The sequence below is a fragment of the Cetorhinus maximus genome, unplaced genomic scaffold, assembly GCF_964194155.1.
Source record: "Cetorhinus maximus unplaced genomic scaffold, sCetMax3.hap1.1 HAP1_SCAFFOLD_570, whole genome shotgun sequence".
NCBI classification, from domain to species: Eukaryota; Metazoa; Chordata; class Chondrichthyes; order Lamniformes; family Cetorhinidae; genus Cetorhinus; species Cetorhinus maximus.
In genome coordinates this window covers 168,601-189,427 of record NW_027596512.1, presented here as the reverse complement: position 1 = coordinate 189,427, position 20,827 = coordinate 168,601, and the positions used below count along the sequence as shown (strand labels likewise).

Below are 20,827 nucleotides of genomic sequence, written 5' to 3'. Positions count from 1 at the left end.
CTGGGACATGACCACCATACCACCATCGCCCCTCTGATTTGATTGACAGGACCGCCTGGCCCCGCCCACTGGGACCATAGGCCCCACCCCCCCCTCGCAGGTGATTGACAGCCAGGCCAGTGCAGGGGGAGACCACGCCCGCTGGTTTGATTGACAGCAGGGCCTGGCTCAGAGCCTCGCTCCCTTCCCCGTGCTTGGCAGCGAGGGCTGGGGCTGGAGAAGACCACACCCACTGCTGCTTTGACTGACAGCACCAATCGCTCCTGCCCACCCGGGGTCTACAGCCCCGCCCTCTCCCAGCTGATTGACAGGTCTAATTGAATGGAAGACCACGCCCACTGATTCGATTGACAGGAAAAACCTGGTCCCGCCCTTGGGTCGCTAGCCCCGCCCCTTCCTCAGTGAATGAGAGGCGGTGTCGGTGCAGGTGGAGACCCCGCCCACTCCGCTGATTGACAGGGCTACCCGGACCCGCCCCCTGGGTGATTAGCCCCGCCCTCCTCCCCGGTGATTGACAGTCGGCGGTGCCGCTTCTGCTGGGAGGTGAGGGTTTAGAGGCTGGTGTTTTCACTGGTGAAAGCAAAATCCGATAAAACCCCCCCGCAACACCCTCAGCGTCCCTCACACACTCCCCTCACCGAGTTATGAATCCACCCCCAGCATTTCTGCTGACCCCGGGAGATATCTGAAAACCACGCCCGCCTAAGGCGCACCTCGACCCGGCCGCGGGGCTCAGGAAAGACCGAGGCTTCAGTGCTGCAGGTAGGCCCGAGCCATTGCTTTCCCCCGGGGGGAGGAGGGGTTGGGTTTGGGGGTTGGGGGTATTGAACAGCAGGAGTGCAGCAACATAAAAGGGAGAGCCCAGGCTCTTGGGCCAAATTGTCCCCATCATTAGAAAGCATTTTGATCATTCACAGCCATTTCCCTGGTACAGCAATGGGAATTATCTCCAACAGGAACAGCTGATTTACCCTCATACTGGGTCCTTTTTTCACGCAGGGGGAACTTCACAATCCCTGAAATCCCCCAACATGTAAATAAGCCCTTGTTGTGACTGTAAAATTGATTCCAGCAATTAAATTCCCTTCAGAATCTTACATTCGCATGGATTGTTGCTGAAGATGACCCTTACATTTTACACTGACAGCCCCCCCCCACCCCCTCCCCAGACCCAGCCCCCCCCACCCCCTCCCCAGACCCAGCCCCCCCCCTCCCCAGACCCAGCCCCCCCCACCCCCTCCCCAGACCCCCCCCACCCCCTCCCCAGACCCCCCCCACCCCCTCCCCAGACACCCCCACCCCCTCCCCAGACCCAGCCCCCCCCCACCCTCTCCCCAGCCCCCCCCCACCCTCTCCCCAGACCCCCCCCACCCCCTCCCCAGACACCCCCACCCCCTCCCCAGACCCAGCCCCCCCCCACCCTCTCCCCAGACCCAGCCCCCCCCACCCTCTCCCCAGACCCAGCCCCCCCCACCCTCTCCCCAGACCCAGCCCCCCCCCACCCTCTCCCCAGACCCAGCCCCCCCCCACCCTCTCCCCAGACCCAGCCCCCCCCCACCCTCTCCCCAGACCCAGCCCCCCCCCACCCTCTCCCCAGACCCAGCCCCCCCCCACCCTCTCCCCAGACCCAGCCCCTCTGGCCCCTCCCACCCCCCCAGCTCCCCCAACCCCCTCCTGCCCCCTTCCATCCCCTAGCCGCCCCCTTCCATCCCCTAGCCGCCCATCCCCTAGCCGCCCATCCCCTAGCCGCCCATCCCCTAGCCGCCCATCCCCTAGCCGCCCATCCCCTAGCCCCCCATCCCCTAGCCCCCCATCCCCTAGCCCCCCATCCCCTAGCCCCCCATCCCCTAGCCCCCCATCCCCTAGCCGCCCATCCCCTAGCCGCCCATCCCCCCCATCCCCTAGCCCCATCCCCCATCCCCTAGCCCCATCCCCTAGCCCCATCCCCCATCCCCTAGCCCCATCCCCCATCCCCTAGCCCCATCCCCTAGCCCCCCATCCCCTAGCCGCCCATCCCCTAGCCCCCCATCCCCTAGCCGCCCATCCCCTAGCCGCCCATCCCCTAGCCCCATCCCCCCATCCCCCCCATCCCCTAGCCCCATCCCCTAGCCCCATCCCCTAGCCCCATCCCCCATCCCCTAGCCCCATCCCCCATCCCCTAGCCCCATCCCCCATCCCCTAGCCCCATCCCCCATCCCCTAGCCCCATCCCCCATCCCCTAGCCCCATCCCCCATCCCCCAGCCCCATCCCCCATCCCCCAGCCCCATCCCCCATCCCCTAGCCCCATCCCCCCCATCCCCTAGCCCCATCCCCTAGCCCCATCCCCTAGCCCCATCCCCTAGCCCCATCCCCTAGCCCCATCCCCTAGCCCCATCCCCCATCCCCTAGCCCCATCCCCTAGCCCCATCCCCCATCCCCCAGCCCCATCCCCCATCCCCCATCCCCCAGCCCCATCCCCCATCCCCTAGCCCCATCCCCCCATCCCCCCCATCCCCTAGCCCCATCCCCTAGCCCCATCCCCTAGCCCCATCCCCTAGCCCCATCCCCTAGCCCCATCCCCTAGCCCCATCCCCCATCCCCTAGCCCCATCCCCCATCCCCCAGCCCCATCCCCCATCCCCCAGCCCCATCCCCCATCCCCTAGCCCCATCCCCCAGCCCCATCCCCCATCCCCTAGCCGCCCCCCCATCCCCTAGCCGCCCCCCCATCCCCTAGCCGCCCCCCCATCCCCTAGCCGCCCCCCCATCCCCTAGCCCCATCCCCTAGCCCCATCCCCTAGCCCCATCCCCTAGCCCCATCCCCTAGCCGCCCCCCCATCCCCTAGCCCCATCCCCTAGCCCCATCCCCTAGCCGCCCCCCCATCCCCTAGCCACCCCCCCCATCCCCTAGCCGCCCCCCCATCCCCTAGCCGCCCCCCCATCCCCTAGCCGCCCCCCCATCCCCTAGCCCCATCCCCTAGCCGCCCCCCCATCCCCTAGCCGCCCCCCCATCCCCTAGCCCCATCCCCTAGCCGCCCCCCCATCCCCTAGCCGCCCCCCCATCCCCTAGCCGCCCCCCCATCCCCTAGCCGCCCCCCCATCCCCTAGCCGCCCCCCCATCCCCTAGCCGCCCCCCCATCCCCTAGCCGCCCCCCCATCCCCTAGCCGCCCCCCCATCCCCTAGCCGCCCCCCCATCCCCTAGCCGCCCCCCCATCCCCTAGCCGCCCCCCCATCCCCTAGCCGCCCCCCATCCCCTAGCCGCCCCCCCACACCCTAGCCGCCCCCCCCATCCCCTAGCGCCCCCCCCCCATCCCCTAGCGCGCGCCCCCCCCCCCCAATCCCCTAGCCGCCCCCCCCACCGAAGCGTTGGAAATTTCTGGCACTCGAGGAGGCCTCTCGGCCCCTTTGTGTCTGTTCTGTTCCGGCTCCTGAAGAGGTGGTCAGCCCGTGAGGTTGTGGCTGGGGAGACTTCAGTTAAATTGCCCTCACACCCCCTACAACCCCCCCCAAAACTCTCATGTTTCCAAGGTGAGATGGGGGTGGGACAGGCGTATCGTCATGGAGTCACAGCGTGGGGCGATCTGCACCCTCTACACCGGGCTGCCAGGGTCCGGTGCAGCGTGAAAGCTGCAGCGAGGGCTGAGGTGAGTGGGGGTTTTTTTGACATGGGGAGCTGAGGGCCAGACATCAACCGAGGCGGGCGAATGGGTGATCTCACCAGGATTCAGCTTCCAAAAAGACCTCGCGGAACTGCCAGACCGAGGGAAGGTTGCGACGGGGAGGGAGGGAGGATGGGGAGGCCACCACTTTGAGGCCCAACGAGTTGGAGCTGGGGACAGAACGGTTCATACGATATAAATGTAGACCCTGTAATCGATCTCGCAGCAACAACACGGCTCCCGCACCAGAGCAACTGCTCTAGTTTACGTGGCGCCGGAGAATTTTTAAAAATATATTTGTTTGTGGGATGTGGGCGTCGCTGGCTGGGCCAGCATTTATTGCCCCATCCCTAATTGTCCTTGAGAACTGAGTGGCTTGTTAGGGCATTTCAGAGGGGCAGTTAAGAGTCAACCACATTGCTGTGGGTCTGGAGTCACATGTAGGCCAGACTGGGTAAGGACGGCAGATTTCCTTCCCTAAAGGGATATTCGTGAACCAGATGGGTTTTTATGACAATCGGCAATGGTTTCATGGTCATCATTAGACTTTTAATTCCAGATTTTTTATTGAATTCAAATTTCACCGCCTGCCAGGGGACAGGATTTGAACCCAGGTACCCAGAGAGTTACCCCTGGGTCTCTGGAGTACTAGTCCAGTGACAATACACTACGCCGCCCATCCCCCTTTCTAAATTGATAAACCAATGGTAGCCTTCAGTCGGGAATTGGATAAATACTTGAAGGAGAAAAAAAAGATTCAGGGCCATAGGGGAAAGAGTAGGCAGCATGCGACTGAATAAATTGCTGTTTGCGACAACTGACACGGACTTGATGGGCCGAATGGCCGTCTCCTGTGCTGTGATTCTGTGACAAGTGAGCCTCTTGTGTTCTCTCCCCTGCTGGGGAGGGAAGGAGAAAGGCTTCACACAGACCCCTTTGGAGAGAGAAAAAACTGGATTGAGGGCAGAGACTGGGAGGAGCTGGGATTGTTCTCCTTACAGCAGAGAAGGTTAAGGGGGAGATTGAATCGAGGCGTTCAAAATCAGGAAGGGTTTGGATCGAGTGAATAAGGAGAAACTGTTCCCAGTGGCAGGAGGGTCGGTAACCAGAGGGACACAGATTGAAGAGAATCGGGAAAAGAGCCAGAGGGGGAGATGAGGAGAATGTTTTTTTACACAGCGAGTTGTTGTGATCTGGAAGGCGCTGCCTGAAAGGGCGGTGGAAGCAGATTCAATAGGAACTTTCAAAAGGGGGGAATTGGATAAATACTCGAAAAGGAGAAATTTGCAGGACTGTGGGGGGGAGAGAGCGGGGAGGGGGAGTGGGGACTAATTGGATAGATCTTTCAAAGAGCCAGGACAGGCTTGATGGGCCGAATGGCCTCTTTCCCCTGCTGGGTGAGTCTATGAACCTGGACCATTGCAGCCCCCTGACCCAAATGTTTAAGCTGTGACCGTTGTTTCTGCTTCCCAGAATATTTGCCGGATTTTTTTCTTTCCCGAACCGAAGGCGATGGCTGAAATGACAGCCTTGGAGATGATGATGGAGATGGGATTCTCCCGGAACAGAGCGTGAGTATCGACCGGGACTGGGAGGGGAGGGGGTCTTGATCCTAGCGGTCTCGTTTCTCCCGGGAATGAAGGTGCGTTTTAACTGCGTAGCCCCGACAGCTCATTTAGCGTTGAGCACGACTGCTTGTCTGACCCAAGCCGTGAGCTCAAGCCCACACCTGCCGGGCTGCTGATGGGGAAACCCCACCTCCCTGTAAAGCCAGGCTGCTCTCCCTGAGCTGCCAGCATTCAATGACGCAGAAAAACGTCCCCAAGGTGCTACATGGGAGCGTAACTCAGATAAAATTTGGCCCCTACTCTCACGTTATGGACAGGCAAACAAAAGCTTCTGTCCAAGAAGTCGGTTTAGAGGAGCATCTTAAAGGAGGAGCGAGAGAGAGAGAGACAGAGAGGTTTAGGGAGGGAATTCCAAAGCTCAGGGCCCCCAGGCAGCTGAAGGCATGGCTGCCAATGGTGGGGCGATGGGAATCAGGGGATGCTCAAGAGGCCGGAATTGGAGAAGTGCAGAGATCTCGGAGGGTTGTAGGGGCTGGAGGAGGTTACAGAGATAGGGAGGGTTGTAGGGGCTGGAGGAGGTTACAGAGATAGGGAGGGTTGTAGGGGCTGGAGGAGGTTACAGAGATAGGGACGTAGGGGCTGGAGGAGGTTACAAAGATAGGGTCGTAGGGGCTGGAGGAGGTTATAGAGATAGGGAGGGTTGTAGGGGCTGGAGGAGGTTACAGAGATAGGGAGGGTTGTAGGGGCTGGAGGAGGTTACAGAAAGAGGGAGGGTTGGGGCTGGAGGAGCTTACAGAGATAGGGAGGGTTGGGGCTGGAGGAGGTTACAGAGAGAGGGAGGGTTGGGGCTGGAGGAGGTTACAGAGATAGGGAGGGTTGTAGGGGCTGGAGGAGGTTACAGAGATAGGGAGGGTTGTAGGGGCTGGAGGAGGTTACAGAGTTAGGGAGGGTTGTAGGGGCTGGAGGAGGTTACAGAGATAGGGAGGGTTGTAGGGGCTGGAGGAGGTTACAGAGATGGGGAGGGTTGTAGGGGCTGGAGGAGGTTACAGAGATGGGGAGGGTTGTAGGGGCTGGAGGAGGTTACAGAGATAGGGAGGGTTGTTGGGGCTGGAGGAGGTTACAGAGATGGGGAGGGTTGTAGGGGCTGGAGGAGGTTACAGAGATGGGGAGGGTTGTAGGGGCTGGAGGAGGTTACAGAGATAGGGAGCAGCTGAGGACATGCAGGGATTTGGAAAGGTTGCTGAAAGGGAATTATCGGGTGAGTGTTTGGGTTGGGAGAATAAAGGTGTTGAAACTGGGATCAAGTTCAGCAATGACTGATGTGATGGAAGGGAGGGGTCAAATCCATGTTCTGTTTTAAATTAATTTACTCTTCTTTCTAGAGAGAAGGCTTTGGCGCTGTCTGGACATCAAGGGATTGAAAAAGCCATGGACTGGTATGGAAATGTTCTCCTTCAGTTAAGCGGTTAATGTTGGTTAGAGAGGAGGGTGCGAGACTGCAGGAGAGCATCAGGGTGGCTGCTGCGGGGTAGCCCATGCAGTTTGAGGCCTAGCGCAAGCTCACCTTACTGTACAAACCGTGGCTCAGTGGGTAACACACTTGCCTCTTGCATGTGAAGGTTGTGGGTTCAATTCCCAATCCAGAGTCTTAAGCCCCGTAACTGAAGATGGCACATCCTGTGCCAGTACTGAGGGAGTGCTGTACTGTCAGAGGGTCAGTGCTGAGGGAGTGCCGCACTGTCAGAGGGTCAGGACTGAGGGAGCACTGCACTGTCGGAGGTTCAGGACTGAGGGAGCACTGCACTGTTGGAGGGTCAGTGCTGAGGGAGTGCCGCACTGTCAGAGGGTCAGGACTGAGGGAGCACTGCACTGTCGGAGGTTCAGGACTGAGGGAGCACTGCACTGTCGGAGGGTCAGTACTGAGGGAGCCCCGCACTGTCAGAGGGTCAGTGTTGAGGGAGTGCCGCACTGTCTGAGGGTCAGTACTGAGGGAGCCCCGCACTGTCAGAGGGTCAGTAGTGAGGGAGCACCACACTGTCGGAGGGTCAGTACTGAGGGAGCGCCGCACTGTCGGAGGGTCAGTAGTGAGGGAGCGCCGCACTGTCGGAGGGTCAGTGCTGAGGGAGCGCCGCACTGTGGGAGGGTCAGTGCTGAGGGAGCGCCGCACTGTCGGAGGGTCAGTGCTGAGGGAGCGCCGCACTGTCGGAGGGTCAGTGCTGAGGGCGCGCCGCACTGTCGGAGGGTCAGTGCTGAGGGAGCGCCGCACTGTGGGAGGGTCAGTGCTGAGGGAGCGCCGCACTGTGAGAGGGTCAGTGCTGAGGGAGCGCCGCACTGTCGGAGGGTCAGTGCTGAGGGAGCGCCGCACTGTCGGAGGGTCAGTGCTGAGGGAGCGCCGCACTGTGGGAGGGTCAGTGCTGAGGGAGCGCCGCACTGTCGGAGGGTCAGTGCTGAGGGAGCGCCGCACTGTCGGAGGGTCAGTGCTGAGGGAGCGCCGCACTGTCGGAGGGTCAGTGCTGAGGGAGCGCCGCACTGTCGGAGGGTCAGTGCTGAGGGAGTGCCGCACTGTCGGAGGGTCAGTGCTGAGGGAGTGCAGCACAGTCGGAGGGTCAGTAATGAGGGAGCGCCGCACTGTCAGACGGTCAGTAGTGAGGGAGCACCGCACTGTCGGAGGGTCAGTAGTGAGGGAGTGCTGCACTCTCAGAGGGTCAGTAGTGAGGGAGTACCGCACTGTTGGAGGGTCAGTACTGAGGGAGTGCTGCACTGTCGGAGGGTCAGGACTGAGGGAGTGCCGCACTGTTGGAGGGTCCGCGCTGTGGGAGGGTCCACACTGCGAGCACTGCACTGATCCACCAACAATCCAACAGGCAGCCACCATAGCAAAACGTCTCCAAGGCACTTCACAGGAGAGTAAATCAGACAGGGTAAATCAATAGTAACTGCACTGTAGGACAGGCTATGCAGGAAGAAATAAAGGGGGCTTATGAGAATAGAATGGTGATAACCATGGTGATTTTAATCTACATATAGATTTGGTGAATCAGATTGGCAAAGGCAGCCTGGATGATGAGTTCGTAGACTGTTTTCTGAACAGTTTCTTAGCCCAGTATGTTTTAGCACCAAGCAGAGAGCAGGCTATACTCGATCTGGTAATGTGCAGTGAGACAGGGTTAATCAATGACCTCATAGTGAAACTCTTTCGAGTTATCAACAGTCACAGATTGCAACTCGTTCGAGTACAATCACAGTTCTTGGTTTCCGGGAGTGGGACATGAACCCACAACCCTCTGATTCAAAGGCGAGGGTGCTATGAACTGAGCCACAGCTGACACAAGGCGCCCTTTGGTAGCAGAGATCATAATATGATTGAATTTCACATTCAGTTTGAGTGGGGAGAAGAGTGGGTTAAGACTAGTGTTTTAAACTTAAATAAGGGTGATTATGGGGGCTTGAAGACAGAGCTGGCTCAAGCGAACCAGGTAATTAGGTTAAGGGATGGGTCAGTAGCGAGGCAGTGGCAAAGATATAGAGATATTTCAGAATACTCAGAAAAGATACATTCCAATGAGAAAGAAAGACTCCACGAACGTGTGATTTAGGAGCAGGAGTAGACCACTCGGCCCATCAAGCCTGCTCTGCCGTTCAAGGTGATGAGAAGCTTGGTCAAAGCAGTCAGTTTTAAGAAGTGTCTAAATGGAGGGAGAGAGAGGCAGAAAAGTTTAGCAAGGGAATTCCAGAGCTTAGGGTCCAGGCAGCTGAAGGCACGGCCGCCAATGGTGGAGCGATGGGAATTGGGGGATGGTCAAGAGGCCGGAATTGGAGCAGCACAGAGATCTTGGAAGGTTGTAGGGGCTGGAGGAGGTTACAGAGATAGGGAGGGTTTTAGGGGCTGGAGGAGGTTACAGAGATAGGGAGGGTTGTAGGGGCTGGAGGAGGTTACAGAGATAGGGAGGGTTGTTGGGGCTGGAGGAGGTTACAGAGATAGGGAGGGTTTTAGGGGCTGGAGGAGGTTACAGAGATAGGGAGGGTTTTAGGGGCTGGAGGAGGTTACAGAGATAGGGAGGGGTGTAGGGGCTGGAGGAGGTTACAGAGATAGGAAGGGGTTGCCTAGGAGGGAATTGAAGACGTTGATGAGGGTTTTAAGTTGCTGATGTAGGTGAGTGAGTGCGGGGAGCTGAGGCGATGGCTGTCGGAGCTGGCGAGTGGCACCAATCCGCACGTTTGCTTTTTTCAGGCTAATTGAACATGAAGACGACCCCAATCTGGATGAACCATATGTGGCGCCTCAGGGAGACGTCCTGGGAACGACAGAGAAATCTGAACTCGGAGCTGCCGAGATGACCTTCGAAGGCAAGTGGAAAAGCCGCCGGGATTTCCGCGTTGCCTGTGGTTTGGTCGCAGGGCCGGGTCTGTGTCAGCTCTGTGAAAAACCTGTCCTATTCGTCGTACTCCCCCCACCTGCTCTTTCCCCCATCGTCCCCCTAAATTTCCCCATGTTTGATAGGGTTGCTGAAGACTATGAGGGATCAGACAGAGTGGATAGGGAGAGGCTGTTCCCGCTGGCAAAGTGCTGGGAACCAGGGGGCAGCACCCCTTGGTAACTTGGAAAAGAAGCAATGGTGACGTGAGGAGAAACGTTTGCACTCAGCGAGTGGTGAGGACCTGGAATGCACTGCCCGAGTGTGGGGGAGGCAGGGTCAATCGAGGCATTCAGAGGGGAGTTGGACCATTATCTGCAAGGGGAGAATGTGCAAGCTTATGGGGACATGGTGGGGAAATGGCACATGATGAAGGGCTGGTTCAGAGAGCCGGCAGAGACATGACGGGCAGAATGGCCTGTGCAGTAACCATTCTCTGACAGATATTTATCCAATTCCCTTCAAAAATGATAATTGAATCTGTGTCGACTGCGCCTGTAGGGAAAGGGGTGTGGAAATCTGGAACATTCAACCCCACAAATCTGTGAAGCCTGAGGAGGGGCAGAGAGGGAGGGAGAGAGGGGGATGGTCAGTTGCAAATTTGAAGACTTGAGGACCATGAGTTGTTGGGTAAGGGGTCAGCTGTGGTGAAGTGGGGCTCTATCCCTCACTCAGCCTTGTGTGTGCAGTGTCTCAGTCTCCCGCCCTCCCCTGGCCCGCTCGCCTGCCCTACTGAGGGTGCACCACACTGTCGGAGGGTTAGTGCTGAGGGAGCGCTGCACTGTCGGAGGGTCAACGCTGAGGGAGCGCTGCACTGTCGGAGGGTCAGTACTGAGGGAGCGCCGCACTGTCGGAGGGTCAGTACTGAGGGAGCGCCGCACTGTCGGAGGGTCAGTGCTGAGGGAGCGCCGCACTGTCGAAGGGTCAGTGCTGAGGGAGCGCCGCACTGTCGGAGGGTCAGTGCTGAGGGAGCGCCGCACTGTCGGAGGGTCAGTGCTGAGGGAGCGCCGCACTGTCGGAGGGTCAGTGCTGAGGGAGCGCCGCACTGTCGGAGGGTCAGTGCTGAGGGAGCGCCGCGCTGTCGGAGGGTCAGTGCCGAGGGAGCGCCGCACTGTCGGAGGGTCAGTACTGAGGGAGCGCCGCACTGTGGGAGGGTCAGTGCTGAGGGAGCACCGCACTGTCGGAGGGTCAGTGCTGAGGGAGCGCCGCACTGTGGGAGGGTCAGTGCTGAGGGAGCACCACACTGTCGGAGGGTCAGTGCTGAGGGAGCGCCGCACTGTGGGAGGGTCAGTGCTGAGGGAGCGCCGCGCTGTCGGAGGGTCAGTGCTGAGGGAGCACCACACTGTCGGAGGGTCAGTGCTGAGGGAGCGCCGCGCTGTCGGAGGGTCAGTGCTGAGGGAGCGCCGCACTGTCGGAGGGTCAGTACTGAGGTGCGGGCACTGGAGGTGCCTCTTTGGGTTGAGATATTAAACCGAGGCCCCACCTTCCGTCTCTGGTGGATGTAAATGATTTGGTGGTTGGGGGGCGGGGGTGGTAAATGGAGTTATGGCTCCAATCAGTGGTATTGAATAATGGAGCAGGCTGGAAGGGGTCAATGGCCTACTCCTCCTCCTACACTCTGTGCTCTGCATGTGTATTTTAGGGGCATCTTAAATGTCCTGGCGCACGGTCTGGGTCAGTCCTGCGACACATGTAACCCGTCATTGATTGGCCCTCCCTTCACCCGCATCACCCCTTCCTTTGCAGCAGCCCCTCTGTGAAGCCCATCTCCATTAAACCTCTGCTTGAATCCTTTCCGACAGAAAATTCCAACCAAATCCAACATAACGCAGCGCTATCGGAGGAGGAGAAGAAGGAGCAGCTCAAAAGGTAAGCAGCCCCCTCCTCCTCGGCGCTTTTGGTGATTTAAGTGGCGCGGCGTTGGGAGAGAGTGCACTGCGGTAACCCACCCCCCCGCCGACACCCAGTTTCTGTGCAGGGGACGGTCACCATTCCCTGTTGGAATGTCACAACACAAGAATTAGGAGCAGGGCTAGGCCATTCAGCCCCTCGAGTCACCTCCTACCCCATTCCATAATGGTGGCCGATCTGATTGTGGCCTTAACCCCACTTTCCTGTCTGTCCCCCCCCCATAACCCTCGACTCCCTCGTCGATCAAAAATCTGTCTAACTCGGCCTTGAATATATTCACTGACCCGGCCTCCGCTGCTCTCTGGCAGGGGGGGAATTGCACAGACTCATGATCCTCTGAGAGAGGAAAAAAACAACTCCCCATCTCCGTCTTAAATGGGAGGCCCCTGGTCTTTAAACTGAGCCCCCTTGGCCTGGATTCCCCCCCACGAGGCGGGGAAACATCCTATCAGCCTCCACCCTGTCAACCCTCCCCTCCTCAGGGTCTGATATCACCTCTCATTCTTCTAAACTCCAATGGGTACAGGGCCCAACCTGCTCAACCTTTCCCCATAAGACAAACCCCCTTCATCCCAGGAATCAGCCGAGTGAACCTTCTCTGAATGGCCTCCAGTGCGAGTCTATCCCTCCTTAAATAAGGAGATTCAAACTGTGCACACAGTGCTCCAGGTGCAGTCTCACCAACACCCTGTACAGTTGCACCAACACTTCCCTAATTTTATTCTCGGTTCCACTTGCACTAAATGCCAACCTCCCGCCTGCCTTCCTCATCGTTCGGTGTACCTCGTGTCCATGGATCTCTGGCTGAGCTCTGGAACTAGGCTGCGCGCGGGACAGTTGAGCTGTTTAGCACCCGCTGTAAAAGGGCTCAGGCAGGGAGCTGGAGTTTTCGATGAACCGCTGTAAAATTCTTGTGACACATTGGCGTGGACGCAGCCTCAGGAAGCAGTGGGCCCTGTTCCCCAGCCAGAGTGAAACTACAGCATCGGACCCTCCTCTCAAACAGACCCGTCCTCACAATGTGCCGCCCGGTCTCGGCGCGTTGGAGACGTCACCTTCGGTGTCTTGATGTTGGCCCACGCTGGGCTCGGGGGGTAGGGTCCGAGTGGAAAGTCTCTCTTTGCCACCTTGATGCGAGGTAGGAGTGAGCCTCTGCCTCCTGAAGCTAAGGCCTGCCCAATTGCCATCCCCAGCCAGTGTGCTGATGGGGTGTGGTCTCAGGTTTCACTCCACCCGCACACGTGACCTATGCCAATTCTGCAGCGCTGCCCGTCAGGTGAGACATTAAACCGAGGCCCCATCTGCCCTCTCGGGTGGGGGTAAAAGATCCCATGGCCACTATTGGAAGAAGAGCAGGGGGGAGTTCTCCCCGGTGTCCTGGGGCCAATATTTATCCCTCACCCAACATCACTAAAAACAGATGATCTGGGTCATTCTCACATTGCTGTTTGTGGGATCTTGCTGTGCGCAAATGGACTGCTGCGTTTCCTACATTACAACACTGAGGGAAGGGGGGATGGGCGGAGAAGGAGTGGATGGGGAGGGGAGGAGAATGGGGAGGGGAGAGGGGGCACAGGGGAAAGGGGAGTGAGATGGGGGAAAGGGAGGGGAGAGGGGAGGAGGGATGGGGAATGGGAGAGGGGCTGCGGTGCAGACACATCAAAACATTAAAAGTGACCTCTTGCTTATTCAGCCGCTTAACGTGTGGAATGTGCCTTGACCCTCTCCCACCCCCCTGACCCTCTCCCACCCCCCTGACCCTCTCCCACCCCCCCCTGACCCTCTCCCACCCCCCCCGACCCTCTCCCACCCCCCCCGACCCTCTCCCACCCCCCCCGACCCTCTCCCACCCCCCCCGACCCTCTCCCACCCCCCCTGACCCTCTCCCACCCCCCCTGACCCTCTCCCACCCCCCCTGACCCTCTCCCACCCCCCCTGACCCTCTCCCACCCCCCCTGACCCTCTCCCACCCCCCCTGACCCTCTGCCGCCCCACCCCCCCGACCCTCTCCCGCCCCACCCGAACCTCTCCCGCCCCACCCCCCCCGACCCTCTCCCGCCCCACCCCCCCCGACCCTCTCCCGCCCCACCCCCCCCCGACCCTCTCCCGCCCCACCCCCCCCGACCCTCTCCCGCCCCACCCCCCCCGACCCTCTCCCGCCCCACCCCCCCCGACCCTCTCCCGCCCCACCCCCCCCGACCCTCTCCCGCCCCACCCCCCCCCGACCCTCTCCCGCCCCACCCCCCCCCGACCCTCTCCCGCCCCACCCCCCCCGACCCTCTCCCGCCCCACCCCCCCCGACCCTCTCCCGCCCCACCCCCCCCCGACCCTCTCCCGCCCCACCCCCCCCCGACCCTCTCCCGCCCCACCCCCCCCGACCCTCTCCCGCCCCACCCCCCCCGACCCTCTCCCGATGCCCCCACTCCCTCCACAGGCTGGAAGAGTTGATGAGGCAGCGGCAGTTGGAACGGGAGGAGAGAGAGAAGAAAGACGAGATTGACCGGGAGAAGCAGCGGCGGAAGCAAGGCCAGGAGCTGTCGCTCATCCGGCAGAAGCTGCAGGAGGAGGAGATGAGGAAGATCGCCGAGGAGAGGAGGAAGGAGAAACTGGAGGACATCAGAGCCAAGTAAACCCAGCAGAAAGCTCGAAGTGGGTTTCCACTGGGGGTGGGGACTGCATTCCACACGGTGATGGGTGGGGGGGGGTTGGGGTGGGGGGAGTGGGGCCAAGCCCACTGGCGGGGGGTCCATTTCAGTTCGCGGGGGGATGGCGTGTGTGTGCATTGCATTGTGTGGTGGCTGTTCTGGTGAGGGGCTTGGGGTGGGGGAGGGTATATGACTATTCCAGTGGTGGGGGGTCTGCAGCCATTCGAATGGGGTGGGGGGTCGGGGACGGGCGGGGAGGGTTTAAGTACGGCTGTTCCAGTGGGGGCTGTTCCCACGAGGTTTGCTGGGGGTGGTGTTGTGTGTGGGGCTGGTTGCAGTTGTGGGGGTGGGTGCCCTCCCATAGATAACTTGGCCGGAGGCGGAGTGCAGCGTTTCAGGTCCTCTCCTTGGACCTCGGGGGGCCTGGGTTGGCAGCCAGAGCGATTGGGACACCAGCCTCCTGTGCTGGCTTTGTCAGCAAAAGCCTACAAATCCATTCCTCACACGCTCCAGGCCACAGCGTTGCAATGGCCCCTTCGTTTTAACTCGACATCTACAACCTCGCTCGAGGTCCACTGGGTTTTCTGGGGTGAGTGTGAGAGAGGGAAGCAGATTCGAGAGGAACTTTCAAAAGGGGGAACTGGATAAATCCTTGAAAAGGAGAAATTTGCAGGACTGTGGGGGGGAGAGCGCGGGGAGGGGGAGTGGGGACTAATTGGATAGATTTTTCAAAGGGCCAGCACAGGCATGATGGGCTGAATGGACCCCTTCTTGGCAGTGTGATTCTATATGGAGTTCAGAGATGGATCAGTGAAGATTGCTGCTGTAAAGTCTGATATTTTCTCACCCCCAGGCAGAGAGTTCGAGAGAAGATTGAGAGAGACAAGGCAGAGAGAGCCCTTAAGGTAACCATCACAGCTTGATTTCCTGCTCTGCTTTGATTCTTCTGGGTGGGTGGTCCCTCGGGCACAGGAAAGCCTCTCTTTCCTCTGCCACTGGCTATTCTGCATGTGCCAGCCTGGGTAGTGTGTGTTGCTAGGCTATTTGGCTGTGGACGGCATCACAGCCAGACATGCGTGATATCAGACTGAGCTCCTGAATGGGGTTTCGCCTTGGGGGACACTCTCTAAGCTAAGGGTGTTGAGACCAGAGGTAACAGCACTGTGGCTGAGACCAGCTAAGTGCAGACCCAGGGACCGTGAGAGCATTACACATTTGTGTGTGGGTGGTGTGAGTGTACGTGTGCGTGGGTGCAACTGTGCCCACAGGCAGGGTGTGAGGGTGTGTGTGTGTGTGCCCACAGGCAGGGTGTGAGGGTGTGTGTGTGCCCACAGGCAGGGTGTGAGGGTGTGTGTGTGCCCACAGGCAGGTTGTGAGGGTGTGTGTGTGTGTGCCCACAGGCAGGGTGTGAGGGTGTGCGTGCGCGCACAGGCAGGGTGTGAGGGTGTGCGTGCGCGCACAGGCAGGGTGTGAGGGTGTGCGTGCGCGCACAGGCAGGGTGTGAGGGTGTGCGTGCGCGCACAGGCAGGGTGTGAGGGTGTGCGTGCGCGCACAGGCAGGGTGTGAGGGTGTGTGTGTGCCCACAGGCAGGGTGTGAGGGTGTGTGTGTGCCCACAGGCAGGTTGTGAGGGTGTGTGTGTGCCCACAGGCAGGTTGTGAGGGTGTGTGTGTGCCCACAGGCAGGTTGTGAGGGTGTGTGTGTGTGTGCCCACAGGCAGGTTGTGAGGGTGTGTGTGTGTGTGCCCACAGGCAGGGTGTGCGTGCGCGCACAGGCAGGGTGTGAGGGTGTGCGTGCGCGCACAGGCAGGGTGTGAGGGTGTGCGTGCGCGCACAGGCAGGGTGTGAGGGTGTGCGTGCGCGCACAGGCAGGGTGTGAGGGTGTGCGTGCGCGCACAGGCAGGGTGTGGGGGTGTGCGTGCGCGCACAGGCAGGGTGTGAGGGTGTGCGTGCGCGCACAGGCAGGGTGTGAGGGTGTGCGTGCGCGCACAGGCAGGGTGTGAGGGTGTGTGTGTGCCCACAGGCAGGTTGTGAGGGTGTGTGTGTGCCCACAGGCAGGTTGTGAGGGTGTGTGTGTGCCCACAGGCAGGTTGTGAGGGTGTGTGTGTGCCCACAGGCAGGTTGTGAGGGTGTGTGTGTGTGTGCCCACAGGCAGGGTGTGAGGGTGTGTGTGTGCCCACAGGCAGGGTGTGAGGGTGTGCGTGCGCGCACAGGCAGGGTGTGAGGGTGTGCGTGCGCGCACAGGCAGGGTGTGAGGGTGTGCGTGCGCGCACAGGCAGGGTGTGAGGGTGTGTGTGTGTGTGCCCACAGGCAGGGTGTGAGGGTGTGTGCGCGCGCACAGGCAGGGTGTGAGGGTGTGTGTGTGCCCACAGGCAGGGTGTGAGGGTGTGTGCGCGCGCACAGGCAGGGTGTGAGGGTGTGTGTGTGTGTGCCCACAGGCAGGGTGTGTGTGTGTGTGCCCACAGGCAGGGTGTGAGGGTGTGCGTGCGCGCACAGGCAGGGTGTGAGGGTGTGCGTGCGCGCACAGGCAGGGTGTGAGGGTGTGCGTGCGCGCACAGGCAGGGTGTGAGGGTGTGCGTGCGCGCACAGGCAGGGTGTGAGGGTGTGCGTGCGCGCACAGGCAGGGTGTGAGGGTGTGCGTGCGCGCACAGGCAGGGTGTGAGGGTGTGCGTGCGCGCACAGGCAGGGTGTGAGGGTGTGCGTGCGCGCACAGGCAGGGTGTGAGGGTGTGTGTGTGCCCACAGGCAGGTTGTGAGGGTGTGTGTGTGCCCACAGGCAGGTTGTGAGGGTGTGTGTGTGCCCACAGGCAGGTTGTGAGGGTGTGTGTGTGTGTGCCCACAGGCAGGGTGTGAGGGTGTGCGTGCGCGCACAGGCAGGGTGTGAGGGTGTGTGTGTGTGTGCCCACAGGCAGGGTGTGAGGGTGTGTGCGCGCGCACAGGCAGGGTGTGAGGGTGTGTGTGTGCCCACAGGCAGGGTGTGAGGGTGTGCGTGCGCGCACAGGCAGGGTGTGAGGGTGTGCGTGCGCGCACAGGCAGGGTGTGAGGGTGTGCGTGCGCGCACAGGCAGGGTGTGAGGGTGTGTGTGTGCCCACAGGCAGGGTGTGAGGGTGTGCGTGCGCGCACAGGCAGGGTGTGAGGGTGTGCGTGCGCGCACAGGCAGGGTGTGAGGGTGTGCGTGCGCGCACAGGCAGGGTGTGAGGGTGTGCGTGCGCACACAGGCAGGGTGTGAGGGTGTGCGTGCGCGCACAGGCAGGGTGTGAGGGTGTGCGTGCGCGCACAGGCAGGGTGTGAGGGTGTGCGTGCGCGCACAGGCAGGGTGTGAGGGTGTGCGTGCGCGCACAGGCAGGGTGTGAGTGCGCGCACAGGCAGGGTGTGAGGGTGTGTGTGCGCGGACAGGCAGGGTGTGAGGGTGTGTGTGCGCGCACAGGCAGGGTGTGAGGGTGTGCGCGCGCGCACAGGCAGGTTGTGAGGGTGTGCGCGCGCGCACAGGCGGGGTGTGAGGGTGTGCGTGCGCGCACACAGGCGGGGTGTGAGGGTGTGCGCGCGTGCACAGGCGGGGTGTGAGGGTGTGCGCGCGCGCACAGGCGGGGTGTGAGGGTGTGTGCGCGCGCACAGGCAGGGTGTGAGGGTGTGTGCGCGCGCACAGGCAGGGTGTGAGGGTGTGTGCGCGCGCACAGGCAGGGTGTGAGGGTGTGTGTGCGCGCACAGGCAGGGTGTGAGGGTGTGTGCGCGCGCACAGGCAGGGTGTGAGGGTGCCTGATGTCTTTCACTGAACCTTGTCCTATTTTTATTCTCCTTCCCCCAATGCCGGGATCCAGTTCGGTGGGAGCGGTGGTGTTACAGCTGCAGCTTCCCCCGTGCAGCCAACACCAGTGGTCCCTCAGTCCAGTCAGGGGACACCGGCTAAAAGGGAGTACGATGAATGCAGACTACAGGTGAGGACACTGTCTACTTTGAACTTTACACTGTGTTCTGGGACAATGATGCTCAGGAGAGGGATTGCCCAACCAGAGACATCCACTTATTAAATAGCTCAATCAGATTGATCCCTTGATCTTCTACACCCACTGGGTGTGGGGTGAGGGGGTTGTCCTATGATGAGAGGCTGAGTAAATCGGATTTATATTCTCTGGAGTTTAGAAGAATGAGAGGGGATCTCACTGAAACCTACAGGATTCTGAAGGGGTTGTGACAGGGCGGACGCTGGGAGATTGTTCCCGCTGGTCGGAGAATCTAAAACGCGGGGGCCCAGTCTCAGGATAAGGGGCCGATCATTTAGGGACTGAGATGTGGAGAAATTTCTTCACTCAGAGGGTTGTGAGTCTTTGGAATTCTCTACCCCAGAGGATTGTGGGTGCTCCATCAGTGAATACGTTTAAGGCTGTGGGATAGACAGATTTTTGGTGTGTCAGGGAATTAAGGGATGTGGGGAGCGGGTGGGAGAGAGTAGCTGAAGCCCAAGATCATGTGTATTTAAGACCGAGATAGATAGGTTCTTGATTGGTAAGGGGATCAAAGGTTACGGGGAGAAGGCGAGAGAATGGGTTTGAGAAACTTACCAGCCATGATTGAATGGCGGAGCAGACTCGATGGGCCAAATGGCCTAATTTCTGCTCCTATGTCTTATGGTCTTATCAGCCACGATCGTATTAATGGCGGAGCAGGCTCGAGCGGCCAAATGTGCTTCATTTTAACAGTTGCTGTTGGCTCTGATCACCTGGAGGTGAAGGGGGATGTCCAACACTAAGCTCCCGACCTGGGAGGAGTGAGGAACCAGCCCCTTCAGCCAATAAAGAGGTTTATTTCGCTAGTGAGTGACACAGCCAAGCTGCACAGCACAAAGTGCTGTTCATCGGGATGGACCAGAGCCGCACAGGCCAAATCGCCCTTGGCCAAATATGTTTCTCACAGAGTTGCTGAGCGACGGACTTTAGGGACAAGCCAGTCTGTTGTCGACTACCGCAGTGTGGAAGACATTCCACTTTGGTAGAGATTCCCCGCTGGGAAAACAGAAACTCTTTGCCTGGCGGTATTTAAATTCGCCCTGTTCACAAAGGTCACACGGGGTATGACCTCCACCTGCAGCCTACACTGAAAGCTGGTACCTGGGCGATGACACTTGGGGCGGGGGGGGGCGGTGGAGCGTGCGTGGATTCCCCGGTAGGTACGGCCTGGTCCTGGGACGGAGTGAGGGGGGAGGGGAAAGACGTTAGTGTCCGTCCGGAGCTGACTGTGACTGTGTTCCACACCCTGTGTTCAGATCCGGCTATTAGACGGCACACAGCTCACCCAGTCCTTCAAAAGCCGGGAGCAGCTGGCAGCTGTCAGGCTGTATGTCCAACTGCAACAGCAGGACGATCCCGGGAACTTCAACCTGATGACCTCTTTCCCACGGAAAGTCTTCTCCGAGGAGGATATGGAGAAACCTCTTCAGGAGTTAGGTAAGATGCTGGTGGGAATGATTGAAGAGGAAGTGATCTCGACTCACTAGCCATGAACAGACCGATTGACCGTGAATTATTGAAGATTCACGGCTCGGTTCGTTCATTGCTCCTTGTGGGATCTTGCTCTGTCTGAATTGGTAACCGCGCTTTCTACACTGCAATAGTGACTGCAGCACAAACACAGCTGCCAGACGGTGAGAGTCAGTGCTGAGGGAGCGCCGCACTGTCGGGGGGTCAGTGCTGAGGGAGTGCCGCGCTGTCGGAGGGTCAGTGCTGAGGGAGCGCCGCATTGTCGGAGGGTCAGTGCTGAGGGAGCGCCGCACTGTCGGGGGGTCAGTGCTGAGGGAGCGCCGCACTGTCGGAGGGTCAGTGCTGAGGGAGCGCCGCACTGTCGGAGGGTCAGTGCTGAGGGAGCGCCGCACTGTCAGAGGGTCAGTGCTGAGGGAGCGCCGCACCGTCGGAGGGTCAGTGCTGAGGGAGCGCCGCACTGTCGGAGGGTCAGTGCTGAGGGAGCGCCGCACTGAAAATAGATAATCCGGATCATTAGCACATTGCTGTTGGTGGGAGCAAATTGTCTCTCTCGTAATCTGTTTTTAGTGATGTTGGTTGGGGGATAAATATCGGCCCCAGGACACCGGGGAGAACTCCCCCCCTGCTCTTCTTCCAATAGTGGCCGTGGGATCTTTTACCCCCACCCGAGAGGGCAGACGGAGCCTGAATTTAATATCTGTGGGTTGGGATGCTTTGCTAAGTGTGTTAGTTGTATCTTGTAAGTAATCTGGGTTTAATGTACTAACCGGGCACAGAGAGTAGGAATAAGTCTCTTGTTCAGTGAATGAATGCTGACCCTGTGGCCTTTTCCAGGTCTGGTCCCTTCTGCGGTCTTGTTTGTGTGCAAGAAGTAAAACCTGCGTGGGGCGGCAGGGAGAACCCCCCAACACGATCTTCTTCACCGCAACACTCATCAGTGTTGTAATGTTCCGAAAATTTTACAATGAGGGCGAGAGAGAGAGCGAGAGAGAGAGAGCATGCGAGAGGACACGGACTTGCGTTCTCCTCCCTAATCTCGCCAGTCGGTAAAACAGCGCCTGTGAGTATGCAAGCGTGTGCCATTCCCCGTGCTTTATCCATGTGAAATTGGCCTTCTTTAAAGGAACGACTTGTTTATCTGGAGATAAATTAATGAGTGAAATAAAGAGGTGTAAAATTT

The 20,827-nt window shown here is 59.8% G+C and overlaps 1 protein-coding gene across 1 annotated transcript; it reads left to right on the top strand.

Moving 5' to 3' along the window:
- The first annotated feature begins 509 nt into the window (after positions 1-509).
- Positions 510-20,827, top strand: ubxn1 (UBX domain protein 1). Its single transcript, XM_078535646.1, has 10 exons — positions 510-762; positions 5,112-5,209; positions 6,589-6,642; positions 9,438-9,553; positions 11,424-11,490; positions 13,967-14,158; positions 15,031-15,082; positions 17,992-18,108; positions 19,434-19,614; positions 20,482-20,827. The coding sequence occupies exons 2-10, from the start codon at positions 5,151-5,153 to the stop codon at positions 20,520-20,522; spliced, it is 879 nt and encodes a 292-aa protein (XP_078391772.1). The 5' UTR covers positions 510-762; positions 5,112-5,150; the 3' UTR covers positions 20,523-20,827.